The 16,563-nt window shown below is 37.7% G+C and overlaps 1 protein-coding gene across 2 annotated transcripts in view; it reads right to left on the bottom strand.

Annotated features, from left to right (window-relative positions):
• SLC35F1 (solute carrier family 35 member F1) overlaps nucleotides 1-16,563 on the bottom strand; it is a 408,943-nt gene that overhangs the window by 43,921 nt on the left and 348,459 nt on the right. For both annotated transcript variants that reach the window (XM_009451898.5, XM_054686212.2), the window contains exon 4: nucleotides 6,675-6,834. In XM_009451898.5, the coding sequence (XP_009450173.1) occupies nucleotides 6,675-6,834 (160 nt within the window). The remainder of the gene's footprint in view (nucleotides 1-6,674; nucleotides 6,835-16,563) is intronic.

Genomic DNA, 16,563 nt, shown 5'->3' with positions numbered 1-16,563 from the left:
ATGGAGCTGAGAATGGGATTTTGTGAGAGCTGGAAGTTCTCTTTGGGTTCATGGGGAGTTAGGCATCACTGCCCAGGAGATGAGCTGAGAATCTGATGAGGCCCTAATGAGAAACCAGACTTGGTGAGAGGTCCCTGGGCAGATCTTTTAGGAAAATTAAGGTTGCTGTGGCAGAATGTGAAATCTTTGGCAACCTGATTAATCTTTTTTATGTGTCAACTATAAAACAATGACAAACTTTTAAGTAGTTCCTCTGAAGAATGACCCATAAAATAGAATGTATCTATAACAAAAATTGTAAAATTATAATGAACATGATCCAGTCTCTTCACTCAGAAGATATTTTAGAATCTTGTGATGACATGGGGTCATTATTACGAATATCAATTATTGTTGTACTAGTGAAGTGTGGAAGTGCTGCATAATATAACTCTTGGTTAATAAATTTAATGTTATAGAATGAATTGAAGAAAGCTAAATCATAATGAAATATTTTAATAGAAATTAGGGAAGCATCAATCTACCTTTTAAAAGTCCTAAAAAGAGGACACACTGTTTCAGTGAATAGTCTCACCAATATTTTTCAAACGCCACACTGTTATGGCCTCTTCTGTTAACTAGCCTTTGACTGTAGGAAATATACTCATCAGTACTTTGAGTTTTCACCAATTCAGTAATAATTATTGATCATCACAACACAATTTTGTGTAACCACAAGTTCACAAGTATTTTCTAAGTTATCACTAACAAAAAGATTAAATATTATTTATTATAATTTGCTGATAATTATATTTGTCAGTTTTTAAGTCATTTGAAAGTAGGTACCTATACATATAACATACATTAAAATTTAGTTAATTAAACATAATTAAATTAACCAGAACATAATTTTATCCAATTATATTATATAATGAAGTGTTTGATATAATAAAAAGTGTAGGTACTAAGACTAATATTTTGTGCCTAAAATTTGTATCTAGTTATTTCCAGGTGGAAAAATTATTATCTACATTTTCTCATTTTTTGTAGGTCTAAATTTCTATGCTAAAAAATGGTATATATATATATACACACACATATATATTTTTTAATCCAGGGAGAATATGTTTTAATGAGATTTATTCAATCAACCCTTTACTATAAAATTTTATTTCCTCTGTTAAGAAGTTTGCTTAGCTAAAGCTGTTTTTTCTTACCTATTAAAATAAGCAGCAGAAAAAAAATTTGTATCTAGTTAACTGGAAATTATAACATATTGCATTAATAACATATAAAATATTAACATAGTTTATGCACAGCTAATGCAGTAGATGCCTGACACGGTGATAGCAATTTTTGCACAATGTTCATGGTGAAAGTTATGCTAGAACATCTGTCATTTATGTATGTATAAAACCACAATACGTGATAATGATTTACAAATTTTGGGTAAATGGACATGTTTAAAATTATGAAGTGTCTACCCAAACCGATAGTTCTCTCCCTCCTCTGAATTTCACAGCATTGGTATCTGTCTATGGCACCCACCATACTCCACTCCTTGTCTGTTACTTGTTAACTTGTGTATCTCATCTCCCCGCAGCCAACTGTTCTCTTACAAATCATGGTTGAAGGGCAGGGACTGTGGCTCACTCAGCTGTATATTCTGTGTGGTCTCCAGCATGAATCCTGCAGCATTATACATTCTCAATAAAAGGCTACATGAATTGAGCTGACTGAACAAGTCTTAATACATCCTATGGTAAATGTTTTCAGTGAGAACAGCTTTCAATGTATTGGTAGAGTTGGGTCTGATCACATCTCTATCACTTACTACCTGTGTAATACTGGGAAAACTACAGAGTCTTTCTGAACTTCAGTTTCCTTATCTTAAAATTAGGTTACTCTGAGAATAAAATAAAATATGACATGTAAAATGCTTAGCATTGTATCTGACACTTAGTAAGTGTTCACTAAATGGTAGTTTTAAAAAGTGAATAAATTATTTCCTGAAGCACCTGTCTCTTTGGGTTGGGCATTTCTCATTTTGGATTGCTCCTTGATTCCAATCAACCTAGTCATAATTGCTTTGCAAAAACTGGCTTTTCCTTATCCTTATCTAGTACTTTGTTTAAGTACTAGAAACATCATGTTTGGAGACATGTTTGTGTATGCGTGGTGGTGGGAGGAAAAAGGAAGGCTATTTGAAATCATGACTTACTACTAGGACAAGAAATAAATGGTGAGTTATATTATTCTAGAGTGTTGAAAGACTATTAGTGCAGTTCCTGAAAATGTATCCATCCCATTGAATACATCTGCCTCTCAAATAGGGGGAACCAACTATCTTGTTTTCCTGGGACTCTGTTGGTTTTAGCACTAAAAGTTCCACATCTGGGGAACTTCTCCATTCTGGGCAACCTAGGGCAGTCACTTACACTAATTTACCATGATAAAACGTCTTTACATTTGTTGTAGAAGTCACAATTATGGAAAAATAAGGACTAAGTGTTACAGCAAAAAGAATAATGGCTAAATTTCATATCTGGGCCACATAATTTGGTGATGGTGTGCCCTTAAACATATTGCTTAACTTCTCTGAGGCTTGATTTCTTCAGCTGCAAGAATGACAATAAAAATTCTTTGCATAGTTAGGAGGATTAAATGAAATAATATATAATAAAGTACCTGACACCTGTGGGCACTCAATAAAAAATGTCATTTTTACTTGATTGTGTTTGATTACCTGGCTCCTTGAAAATATTTTCCTTTCCTTGAAATAAATGTAAAAGTAAGTGTAATAAAAAATTATTGTTGTCATCTAACATCTTTGATAAATGAACTAAAAGATGCAATAAATGTATTGTGTTAGAAAAGGATATTTTGAAGGGCGAGAAGGATATTTCATAACAAGGAGCTATTTTGATTAGGTTTTATCTTAATCTTATTACCTTCTAACCTTGCCTTTTATATCCATTAAGTTTTCCCAGGCAAGCAGAGAAGTCCTGGTGCTGAATCTTTTCAACTTTACTAAGTCATTTTTACACACTCCAACACATCTATAATAGTTATAATATTCTCAGAAGCCACTTCTATTGCCTATTGCCCTGCACATCAGTAAATGCAGAGATGGTCTTTTGGAGGAGGCCTATACTGCTGACATGGAGCCAAGGTGACAAAGAGAATACACATATTAAGCCCACTGATTTTTTACCAGTAAGCTTGGAAAAGACATTTCCTTCAAGTGAGCTCAAAGGCGTGGAAGCGTCCTATAGTGGGTGATGAGTTGTACACGTGACAAACATAGAATGAAAACATAAGTGCTGTTTGCATCCTTCCCAACACATATACCACTCTATAGTCTCTAAGGCAGAGTCTTCCAGGCTGGGGACTAGGATGCTTTCTCTCCACCTCTGTCTAGAGTGGGAAAACTTGCTGGTCAAGTTTCATCAAAAGCCCTATTCCTGGCACATCATTCTGTGCCCTGAAACTTATATTTTGTACATGAAGTACTTAATGCCATCTAAGAAGTTTCCTTCAGCCAGACTTAAATCAAAACAAAGAATTTCTGGATAGCTAATGAAGAAACATGCTGACGAAGTGGAATTAAAGCAATTGCTTTAATTATAATGAAGTCAAAGAAACTTTGAAAGGGCCGACATCAATGTGCTTGGAGACAGAATTGTCAAAATCCCAAACAAAGATGAAACATAGATTAAGCATTATAAAAAGGATGAAGTCAGACAGTCTCTTTTCCTGTGCAAAATTGTTAATACAGTGATAATTTTATTATTACTGTGATTTTCTTGAGATAGAGTCTTGCTCTGTTGCCCAGGCTAGAGTGCAGTGGTGCAATCATAGCTCACTATAACGTTAAACTCCTGGGCTCAGGCGATCCTCCCACCTCAGCCTCCCAAGTGGCAGGACTATAGGTGCACACCACCATGCTGGCTAATTTTTTCTGTAGAGATGGGGTCTCACTGTGTTGCCCAGGCTGATCTCTAACTCCTGGCCTCAAGTGACCCTCCTGCCTTGGCCTCTTGAGTCGTTGGGATTTCTGAATGTGCCTGGCCTGGTGATGACATCTTATATGGACTTGAATGCCTGACTTATGTTCTGGTGAGTACCTGCAGTATTTTAGAAAAGTTTTGTGACCCTGGCTGATTAATGCAATTGAACCAACTCTGCCATAGACATGAAAAAAAAGGAATATTTTTGATAATGATATGTAACAATTTTAGGATTCTATTGACCTCAAAACCAGTGGGGTTTTTTTTCTTTAAAAATATATGTTCTCTGTGATGGCTTAAATTGCTGCCTACTTTAATATTTTTATAGAGGCAGAGCATGTCCAATCATAATTTTATAAAATGAGTCCTTGGATCCTATATCTGGGCTGGTCTTAAAACATCATTCTATGTACTTGGGCACCATTTCAATAGCACAGAAGGTGCTCCACAATGATAAAGCTTAATTCTGTTAACACTGATGCTTTGTATATCACAAAAGCAATGATGCTGTGGGCCTTAAGCAGATTCACATGGAGAAACCAAATTCCACTCCAGTATGTTTTAGCCACATCTACATTGTTTTTTTAAAAATGACACTTTGGAAAGACTCTCTAACAGACTTACTTTCTTTTTCTTAAGCAGTTTTGCTTCTTTTCTAACACTTCATTTAAAATCAAAACAACATTTTTTACAGAATTAATGAATACAATCTAGTGAAATCAATTCAAATTAGCTTAACATTCTAGGCTTAAATGTTCATCTTTATAGTTGACTATCGAATGCAAGATGATGGCCAAGATGAATGGCTGGGGTTCATGAAGATAGAGTTTTTATAACTAAGGGTACTTGCTTCTGCTTAGCCTGTGTTTACACAGTGTGCGGAAAGCTAAGAAAGTGTAATGAAATTACAACTTTAGGCCGGCCGCAGTGGCTTATGCCTGTAATCTTGGCACTTTGGGAGGCCGAGGGTGGTGGAGCACTTGAGGTCAGGAGTTCAAGACTAGCCTGGTCAATGTGATGAAACCCCGTTTCTACTAAAAATACAAAAATTAGCTGGGTGTGGTGGCAGGTGCCTGTAATCCCAGCTACTTGGGAGGCTGAGGCAGGGGAATCACTTGAACCCGGGAGGTGGAGGTTGCAGTGAGCTGAAATTACGCCACTGCACTCCAGCCTGGGCAACAGAGCGGGACTCTGTCTCAAAAAAAAAAAAAAAAAATATATATATATATATATATATATATATATATATATATATATATATGACTTTAGAACAACTGGCCACATTGTATAAGACAAAAATATTATCTGATTGGTCCAAAAAGATTATTCATATCAACATTACTACATGTATATAGCATAATATTGGCCTTTTCATATGACGTCTATCAATATGTCATGGAACCAGTGTTTCATAGAAGAGAATCTGGGAAACACTGAGGTATTTATTTTCAGATTTCTATTGAAGTGGGGACTGATGGTGTTGTGTAGATGGTGTGGATGTGTGAGGCTGAGGCTGTCTCTCTTTTGTTCTATGTTGTATCTTCAGCTCCCAGCAACATGGGACAGAGAAAGAGGCCTGCCCTGGGGGCCGGGGGCCTTGTGTTCCAGTCTCTGCTTTGTCAGCTCTGTGACTTTGGGCAACTCACTTGGTTTGGATGGATCTTGGTGTTCACATATGTCAATTACAAAGGAGTTGAACAAGGTCCTTTTCAGTTATAAAGTTCTATGGTACAACATACATGACATTGTTTCAGAGACTTAATGTGACCTTGTCTCATAAAGAGAAACGGTCCACTTTTGACTCTTTATCATCTAATTTCCTAGAAGAAAGGGCAATTCCAAGAACTATAGAAAAGTGGGTACTTTCTATCCCATTTCTAATGTTAACAAAGAAGGTCATTTTTTTTTTTCTGTTCCAAAAACCCTTCTGCAGCTAAAATTTTGGTATATTTTAAAGAATTGCAATGCTTTAAAAAGAGTCTTCTGGAAACCACCCTGACTCAGGGCTCCCCCAGCAGATTCACAGCAATTTGATGAGTGAATCATGCAGCTTTACCTTATGGGTTTATAAACTCTAATTGATACCAATAACCCCTCCTCGCAAAACAAATTAAAAACCATGTGTGAGAAGACTGAACTTAACTCTCCCTCCTAAAATTATGGAGCACTCCTAACTAGTCCTCAAACTTTATTTACTCGTGGGCCTATAAACCAACCTTCACCCAGTAGTTTGAAAGCTCAGTCTTTCTCTGGCTTGACAGAGAAAGGTTTGGGGTTGGGGAAATGTGTGGAAGGCCCTGTGGCTCAGGAGTGAATTAACTCATTACCACCGACTCTACCAAGGACCAGGGCTTGGGCCAGGCAGCTGGTTCAGGAACGGATTGACCTCCAAAACATCTTCTTGGTAGGTCATGACTCTCAGTTTTAAACACTGTCTGCATGTTTCTGAATGGATGCAGAAAGGGCATGAAAGCTGTATTTTGCAAACTCATGCACTCAAGAAACATGCATTAAGCACCTCCTGTGTGCCCTGTTTCAGGTGTGGGGAACAAACATGAACAGGACACAGATAGTGGGAAATCCAGGTTCCTAAGGTCCTTGTTTTCACCCAACTATGAACTTTCCATTTCTTGCCTTGGCCTCACCCGCAGAGGTAAGGAACCTGGTGAACATCCGAAGACTCACCTGCTCCCTGATGTCTTCCCACAAGCACATCTGCTCCCACCATGCAGCCCATTCCCAGGATGCAGACAACGATGCCGATGAAATGCACAGCCTTGTACCGGATCAGCAGGAAGAACCAGGAGAGCAAAATCACGACTGGGATCACAAAACAGTCCAGGAGCTATTGGGAGGGATGAAGGTAAACAACAACAGGAGATTCAGGAGGAAGCATTCCATGTAATAGGGAAAAGTAATTTAGTTCTGCAGAAAGGGTTCTGCCTTTCCCCTGAACCTGAGATTTTGTGTAGACCCAGACTTGATGTAGTTAAAACAGACTCTGAAATAAATGGAAATTAGCTTTATTTATTTACTTAATTGTAAACATCCCCCAAACTTTAAGGGAAAGGGGAGAAGGCAAATTGATAAGACAGGCTGGTGGTGAAGAGTCTCCTGCCTCCAGGTGCCGGGGCAGCTCTGCCTCCTGTCTTCTTCAGGGCCAGGCCATGCTCCATGGGAACATCTTTGGTTCGGGGACAGTACACCCAGCCTTTTTACATTGTCCCCCTATTTTACGAGTAGATCCGGGAATGGGAGATGAGGGTGCAGAGGTCTTATAATGTTTTATGAATTATTAGAAATTAGACAAAAGTTGAATTTAATTTCTCCTGGACAGCTGTCTTCCTGCTACCAGTAAAAATTGATCTGTTCTTGTCATTTCATTCTTAAAATAAAAAAGTGCTCTAAATATAAATACAAATATGAGTCTCAAAAGTAGAAATACTTAAAAGAACTATTAGAAAAAAAATTTTTTAAAGAAAGTTGAATAGAGTATAGCAAAAAAATTTGATTTCATTTTTTATATATTTTGTACAAATAGTGAGATTCCATCTGACATGTAAGTCCAAAGAGTTGATAGAGAATTTGCCCCAATTATGTAGAGAGATAATGTGGTGAAATGAGAAGACCCCTGTGCTAGGAGCCAGAAGACCTGAATTTGAGTACAGATTCTCATTTACAGCTGTGTGACCTTGGGCAAATCACAAGCTCAGGAGCCTCAAATTTCTGTTAGTAAAATGAAGATAACAACTTTCCCCAAAGATCAGCATGAACCTCAGAGATACTACATATGAAAGTAATTCTTAAATCACGAGGCCCTCATTGCTGCTCTATAACTCTGCTTTCAAACACACTCTTTGGGCTCCATGGAACTAATTCAGATTCTACCACACTGTGTGGTAAGACCTCTGGATACACTATCCAAGACAGGGTCTTTCTTAGACAAAGTGATGTCACATAGAACTGCAAGTTCCTTGTACCACATGAGGAACTTATGATTTGTCCAACCATCCAGTATATCTCCTTGCTGGAATTCTAAACAAGTGGCCTCTACCACCCAGCTGCCAGTACAGGGCAGTGATCCTCAATACTCCTTCACTTTCATTGCCTATATCCTATTGATTACCAAATTCTGCCAATTTAATCTTCCAAACATCTCTCAAATCTACTCATGCCACCCTCTCCCACTTCTGCCACCTAGACTGAGCTAACATCCTCTGCTACATGGAACAAGCCTCTCCTTCATGCCCCAGGGCCTTCACTTATGTACACTCCTCCTTCTGGAGGAGCTCCACTGCTTGAACTTCCTCCTCCTTTATCCTTCAGGCCTGCACTTATAATTTGCCTCCTCAGGAAAGCCTCTTAGATCCCCAGGCTAGGTCGAGTCCTGTTTGATGCTTTTGTTGAACGCTGTACTTCTCCTCTGTAGTTCCAATTGTAATAGTACTTAATTAGCACAGGATTATTGGCATCAGAACACTGCAGGGATTAAGAGGAGTATTCAATAAGAGTTATTGAACAAATATATACAAAGATTTTTAATGACCAGAAACATCAAAATAGAGTCTCCAAGATTCACTGAAGGCTGGAAAAGGTTTGCGTATTTGCAAAGCATCCCTGAACATCAGAGTGGCTTCTTGGCACTGCAAATAGCATTGTGAATCCCCTCTATCCCCAAAGCTTTTTGTGACCTGGACAGATGCTCATGTTTCTCTGTGCACTGGTCTTCTCCTCTGCAAAATGAAACAAGCACTCAGAATAGTAAGCTATCCCTGAGGTTGCTGAGATGATAAGGTGAGGAAGGACCACGTGAATGCTAAGTAGCACTGTGATGGCTGGGGGCTGAGCCCAAAGGTCACAGCACTCTTGGAGGGACTACAGGAAGGAGGTGGTGGCAGGTAGGATTGTACTACAGCACACAGTTGCTCACTGCAGTTAATTAGCAATGTGAGTTAATGATGTGGTAATATGCTCTAAGGTAGGTTTTACAGCTAGCCTCAGATGCTATTTCAGTGTATTAGGAAATTTCAGTTTGTCATTGAATACTGTTCACTGGGCATAAAACAGTTGGTGTTTTGTGTTAAAAATTAAAAATGATTGAATCAAGTTGAAATATTTAGCTGCACACTACAGAATTAGGGTTTCATTATCTGGCTGGAAGCCCTCAGTCAGTGGAGCTGAAGGCCTCTATTCCTGAATTATTGAGGGCAAGCTAGGCCATGGTCCAATCTTTGAGGAGAGCTGAAGTGAGCTTTTAGGTTCTCAGTGTCATTAGAAAAGCCAAAGCACTTGATGAGTCCTGAGATCTATTCCCCTAATGGTTTGAGTTGGAAAATCCTTATTTGTAAGTGTCAGGTGGTCCTGTGGGTAAGTGCAAACTTTTAGAAAGAAGAGAAGGGAAAGAAGAATATAATCATAATTTTTCTTAAAGAAGGATACAATCAAGCCAGTGTTTCTGGGGCATTTGAGGAGAGAAGCCTGGTGCTTATCATACAATGGGGCCTCAGCAATTGGTGGCTGAATAAATCAATGAATTGTCAGACATATGGTATCACTGACTGTCAGAAGGGACATTAGAGATAATCAAGGTTGCTACTGGCATTTAGGGTGGGACAACTGATTTTGCAAGATTGTCTCATGCTCTCTTCAGGGCAGTTAGCATTGCTGGGCCTTGACCGTTAAACATTCTACACATTTGCAAACGCCCCTGGAGGGCGGTATCTCCCCAGTTTAGAATCACCAAGACCCTTTTATTTAATAGTTGAGGCTTCCTAAGTCCTAAGAGGTGAAATGATGTGCTCAAGGTCACACAAATTGTTAGTATCAGCAGAAGTTATGTCATAATAATTTTTTGGACAATGTTTTAGTGAAGGTCAATGACAGGAATATTTAATTGCTACAGCTGAAGCTCTCACCATGGCATCTGTAACTGTTGAAGAGAAACTGTTTGGCAGCTGCTCTTAGTAAACAGGCTATTCTTTTTTAGCGATTTTTGCCTTCAGCTTTCCCCTCGTGGTCACATAACATAAAACATACTGACAAAATAATTTTTCAACAGTTTTCTCGTAGCTTAATTCCTTGGCTAAGTGGTTGTTAGAGAGGTAGAAAAGAGAAGCATTATAACTGAAACTGTTAAAAAAGAAAACAAACAAACAAACAAAAACTCCTCTTCTGATTGCCATTAATCTTTTCAGTAGATTTAACTTTCTTTGCATACATCTCTGAATCTAAAAAGAAATTATAAAATATCCATATGAAAAAATAAACAAATATTATTTTATAACCATCTTATGCTCTGAAAAATCTCCAAGGACATTAAAAATACTTTAATGGAAAAGTGAAGTGTTTATTACTCTTAGATTTACATAGATTCCTTTTTTCCCCCTAAGGATTTAAATGAATTTTATTCTCCTTATGCCTTGAATCCTCAGGCAACACATGCCAGAGGTGTCTACGATTCTGTTTTCTAATTTTATAGACACGGCCGGGCACAGTGGCTCACACCTGTAATCCCAGCACTTTGGGAGGCTGAGGCGGGAGGATCACTTGAGGTCAGGAGTTCGAGACCAGCCTGGCCAACACGGAGAAACCCTGTCTCTACTAAAAATACAAAAATTAGCCAGGCATGATGGCGCATGCCTGTAATTCCAGCTACTTGGGAGGCCGAGGCAGGAGAATCGCTTGAACCTGAGAGGCAGAGGTTGCAAGAAGCTGAGATTGTGCCACTGCACTCCATCCTGGGCAACAGAGTGAGATTCTGTCTCAAAACAAAACAACACAGAACAAAACAAACAAAAAGATAGAGACATGGAGGCACACAGTACACAATGGCTGGAGAAAAGTCTCTGAAGTCATGGTGATAGCAACAGGATGACAATTTGAACCTTGTAGTTTTCTTTTAAATTCATTTTCTAAATAGAGATGGGGTCTCATTATATTGCCCAGGCTCGCCTCAATCTCCTGGGCTCAAGCAATCCTCCTGCCTCAGTCTCCCAAAGTGCTGGGATTACAGGCCTGAGCCACAGCGCCCAGCTTGAACCCTGTAGTTTTAAACAACATTTACAGTTGGTTGCATTAAGTTTGCACTTACAGTTTGTAAAAACGATTACGTTATTTTTATGGTAGACAAAGTAAATCTTCACAACAGCCCTTTAAGGGAGTTATGACTGTATCTACTCTATAAATAAGGGAACTGATGGTCTAAGAGAAAAGCAAATTAGTATTAGAACTGGGGCTAAAACACTAGCGTCTGGACTGCTAGATCGGAGTTCAAGTGCAGCTTCCAAAAGTTATTTAAATAAAAAAGGTTCATGCTGACATTACTTTTAAGACAACAGAAGACAGTCAACATTAAGTAGCACTAAAATTGTAAAAATATGTATATGTACAGGAAGATTGAAGCGTCATTTAATTTCCCCTCTTTCTCCCTACCTCTTTTTCTTTTCCACTCCAGCTGATCTCTGACCATCTTATCACTGTGCCTTTCTTTGTGGCCTTTAATCACATTTGGTTATGCCCTCTCCTGCACACACGCATCCCATCCCTTCCTTCCTGCCAAAATCTACTCGAGCTTCTCTCTGGACTTCTGTGGATGCTCCCTTCCTTTGCCAGCACTCCGCAGACCCCTTAACCTGGCTTTAGACACCCACACTTCCGAAAGTGTGCTCATGATGATGCGCGCAGCCCCCTCAAACACGGTCATGAAGCTGTCCCAGTAGTGGACAGTCTCATGAAGATGGAACATTTTCTGAGTGTCTGTGAGATCTGCCTTCAGGCTGCAAACCCTCTTTACAGCTGGTGTGTCTGCCCAGTTGTATCCCGGTTGTACAGAATATTTTACAAGTCTTTGGTCCACAAGAGTTCACAACTCTAAGTCTGGGATGCAGGGAGAGGCACAGGCTGTGGAGCAGTAACATGGGATGGGGATTAGGGGGCTGTCTCCCCTTAGCAATGCTACCAGGGGCTTCGGGCAACTGCTGGCACATCCCAGGCCCAGAGGGGTGGGATAGAGGGAGTTAGGAAAAGCAGAGAGAGGAAGTCCTCTGGGTCATCGGTGCTTCTGCCTCACCCCTGCCAAGTGGGCGGCCAGCTGCTACAGCCCCCCTCCCTTCAATATCCAAGGGAACCTCACTCTCTTCTCTGTTTCTCTGGCTCTTTCCTGCAAAACCCCCTTGGAAGTCATGAGAGTTCAAGAATTAAAGGAGAGATAAAGCCAGAAAAAGTTTATTCTTCATTCAGCTGACATTTATTGAGCGTTTACCAAAGCCGAAAGCCCCAGCCCCTGTGTGCGTTCACGTGGGCCCTAAATCCTGCTGACCTGCATTCTGTTACTCTGACACTGTGCACTTTAATTTAAATTTTCTACAAAGAAAATGTGTTGACTATTATGCTTGTGTATGCATATGTATATATGCATATTTGTATATAGTGTTGTTCTGAATAATTTTGAGCCAGCCCAAATCCAAGAAGAGGAGATAGTTGGCCATTTTGCAGTAAGCATATTTTTATGGCCTAAGTCTCATGAAATGGAATTCCTTCATCAGTCAGCACCAGGGAAGGCCTCTGGATGTTTCAGGAGAGAATCCAAGGCCAAGTATGATATTGACTGGATACTACGGTATCACACCACAGGTGAGGCTGTTGGGCTTCGTGTGGTTATAAGACATGCCATGGGGACAGAATTTATATTATTTTCTTTGTTTAATCACTTTGCATCAATTTTGAGAGTCATGTAGTACAATTGCATTTATCACAACCATATAACTTTATAATAGTGATTGTGCAATGGAATCTGTGTAGGTCAAAAATATTGCATCATCACCATCATTCAAGTGCCAGTTGGCCTCATCCAGTCAAGTGAACAGAGTAACTTCAGAGTTTTATAAATTCAGTTATAATCACAAAGACATTAGAGAGACAGACACAAGTCAATTAAATACATTCACAGATAAAGGCGTAGATACACACAACTAATATTACAGGGATAAAATTCATATTTTGTAGAAGAAATAGGTTAAATGAAATTAGCGGAATGGTAGTGAGGACGTCATGAGAACTGCAGAATTAGAGGAAGAATAAAGCCAGGAAAAGTTTATTCTTTCATTCAGCTAACATTTACTGGGCATTTACCAAATCCCAGGTTTTGAGTGGAGACAGTGAAGGCATATATAGATGAACAAGATATCCTTTCTTTCTTCCCTCAGGAAATTCATAACACCATAAGGAAACACTACATTCATTTATTTAATAATTTTTTGTTGTGTGACTGCTTTATATGGGCATAGCCAGGCTTTGTGATAAGGTAGATAAAACTGTCCCTGCACTCCAGGGACTCCCAGGTTAGGATAAAGACACCCAAAAGAAGTTGCCTTCTTTTTTAAAAAAAATTAAAAACCCTAAACCTGTAATATAGATACTTTATCATATCATTAGATTTAGCTTAACATTGTTGAGATACAATAAATATACTATAAATTTCACCCTTTTAAAGTATGCAATTAGTGGTTTTTAGTGTATTCATGAAGTTGTACAGCCATCACTACTATCTAATTGCAGAACCTTTTCACCATCCTCAAAAGAAACTCCATACCCACTAGCAGTTACTGTACATTCCTCTCTCCTCGCAGCTCCTGGAAAACATGAATCTACTTTCTGTCTCTATGGATTTACCTATTCTGACTATTTCATATGAATGAAATCATACAATATGTGACCCTTTGTGACTGGTTTCTTTCATTTAACATGATGTTTTCATGGTTCATCCATGTTGTTCATGTATCACACCTCATTCCTTTTTACTGCTGAATAATATTGCACTGTATGGATATATCATGTTTTACTTACACATTGCTCAGTTGATGAACATTTAGGTTGTTTCCACTCGGGTTATTATAAATAATACTGCAATGAACATTTTCAAGCAAGCTTTTATGAGGAACATGTGGGCTTCATTTCTTTGGGTAGATATTGAGAAGTGGCCCTGCCAGGTCATATAGTAACTCAGTGTTTAACACTTTGAGGAATTGCTAAACTCGTTTCCAGTGTCCATTCCATTTTGCAATTGCATCAGCAATGTACAAGGGTTCTAGTTTCTCTTTATCCTATCAACATTTGTTACTGTATTTTTTTTTGATTTTTGCTATCCTGCTGGGTGTGGAGTGGTATCTCCTTATGATTTTGATTTGCATTTTTCTAGTGACAAATGATATTAAACCCCTTTTAGTATGCTTATTGGCCATTTTTGTATCTTCTTTGAAAAATATCTATTCAAATTATTTGCCCATTTTTAAATGAGGTATTTGTCAATATTTTTATAAAGTACTATTTTAATCATTTTTGTATTTTTGATGATTTTATTTGTTCCTGTTCTTCTGAATTATAAATGATGCTTCAAACAACACACTTAAATATGAGCTTCTGCCTATATCTCTGAATATTATCTTAGGATAAATTCCCAACCATGAAATGATAGGTCTAAAGAGTATACACTTTTAAAAACTCTTGATGCATACTGTCAAAATTTTCTCCACAAAGTTAGTGGCTATTTACTTGTTCAATTTCAGAGTATGAATGTTCCAATCTTACTGTACTCCTATCAATTTGTACATTATCTTTTTAATTGCCAATTTATATCAAACATAAACTTTTATAATTGTTTTAAATTTGTTATGTGATTACTGATGAAGCAAAACTTTTTCTTTCTATTGAAGTATTAGTATTATTACTGATATATAAAATATCTTTATATATTATTAAGGCTATTAGATCTTTATCGTATTTGTTGAAAATTTTTTATAGCTTTAAAAAAATTATGGGTTTAAATATTTATTTATAAGCTCATTTTAAAAAAACTTCTTCTCTCTCCCCAAATCAGTGAAGTAGTCAACTATGGTAAGTCATCTATGTGTTCTTTTAGTTATTTATGATTCCTTTTTTAACATTTAAAATTTTAATTCATCTAGAATATTTTGTTGCATGAAATTAAGTTAATAGCTAATTCAGTTTCTTATTACAGTCAACCTTCTCACTGCATCTGTTGAATAATCGGTCCCTTTCTTGTTGCTCTGCAATATTTTCTCTGTAGTATATTTTATATATATTAAGATCCATTTTAGGGTCATGTTATATAGCATACTACCAACAGTATCATGTTGCTTTAATTGCTGTAGCTTTACCAATGCATTTTTAATGTCTTCTAAGGCAAATTGGTTTTCATTACTCATTGTTTTCAGAATTATCTGGGCTATTCTCATCTGTTTTTCCCTTCAGATGAAATTTACTGCCATATTTTTTAGTCTTCAACATCCCTGCCCATCTTAAAAAATCCCCAGGGATTTCAAAGAGCTTTTACATCCATTATCTCATTGTCAAATGTTAAATAAAGGCTTTGGGGGAAAATCTGTATCTTTCTCCAAACTTTTATGGAGTTTCAAATGAAATTTTGAATTTGGATATTTGTATTTACTGCTGGAAAATATCAGTTGGGTAAAAATTACCCTTTTCGAAAAGAGCACAGTGATATCGATGTCAGATAAACAAGATAGAGGGTTTTCGTTAGAAAAATTAGATAGTCACATAGCACTTAAATGTTATACTTTAGCCTACTGTTAGCTTTTCTGAGTTGATTATGCAAAGTTCCATCAAATAATCCAAAGTAATAACAAAATTCATTGTATTTTCAAAAGAATGAGTAGCTTTGCCCGGAAGTGCAGGAAAAGGCCAGTAGGTTACTTCTTTCCATAAAAGCAGGAAGTGCTTTATTCTAAAAGATCAAATCTGTAACTTCAGTTTTACCTGTTCAAATAATTACCTTAACTCATGAAAAAAATAATCAGAGTGTAATAAAGTTAGTACATTATGGTATTTTATGCTTTCTGACTTATATGCTCTGCAACATGGATGAAAATGACAAGGAAATCTAGGTAACTAAGATTGGAAAACTGCTCTGCAAATTAAGAACAGTGATTTCAGGAAATCTCCATAGCATTTCCATTTTCTACTTACAAACCTAACAACTCGGCAATGCTTGTTCTTTATCTTCAACTTATGGCTTTTAACTACCTTCAGAAAAGCTGAGTATAGTACTATGTTTTCATTCTAATAAAATGTCTATTTAGAGGCTGTCTTTTGTGTCTAAAATACTACATGTTCTGCTTTCTTCTTTAATGTTGGATGCTGTGGTCCCAATCACCTAGTTTTCCTCTCTTCTTGGATTTAACTGGCAGAAAATAATAGCTTGATTCATTTGAAACTGCCACATTTGTAGGTCAAATTGGTTGTATTCTACATGGTTCACCTAAAAGACCCCAAGAACCAATGGAGATCAAACAGCTGTATTAATTTTAGACCTGGATTGGAGAAGGCAGTGTTGCCTCCCATCTCCCACTCCAATTTAACTTAGCCTAAACTTTCTTAGCCAGATATCCTGGGGGAAATGGTCTTCAGGTCTTGGACTCTGTATTTCAGGGGTCTTTCCAGCAAGGGACATAGAGCAGGCAGAAATGAAGCACTGTAGTTTTTTTTTCCTCAAAACTTTTAGTTTTCTTTTAAAGCATCACAACTCCACCAAGTGGTA

This window comes from Pan troglodytes, chromosome 5, assembly GCF_028858775.2.
Source record: "Pan troglodytes isolate AG18354 chromosome 5, NHGRI_mPanTro3-v2.0_pri, whole genome shotgun sequence".
In the NCBI taxonomy this organism is placed as follows: domain Eukaryota; kingdom Metazoa; phylum Chordata; class Mammalia; order Primates; family Hominidae; genus Pan; species Pan troglodytes.
Note: the sequence above shows the minus strand (reverse complement) of the source record. Positions and strands in the feature narration are given on the sequence as shown.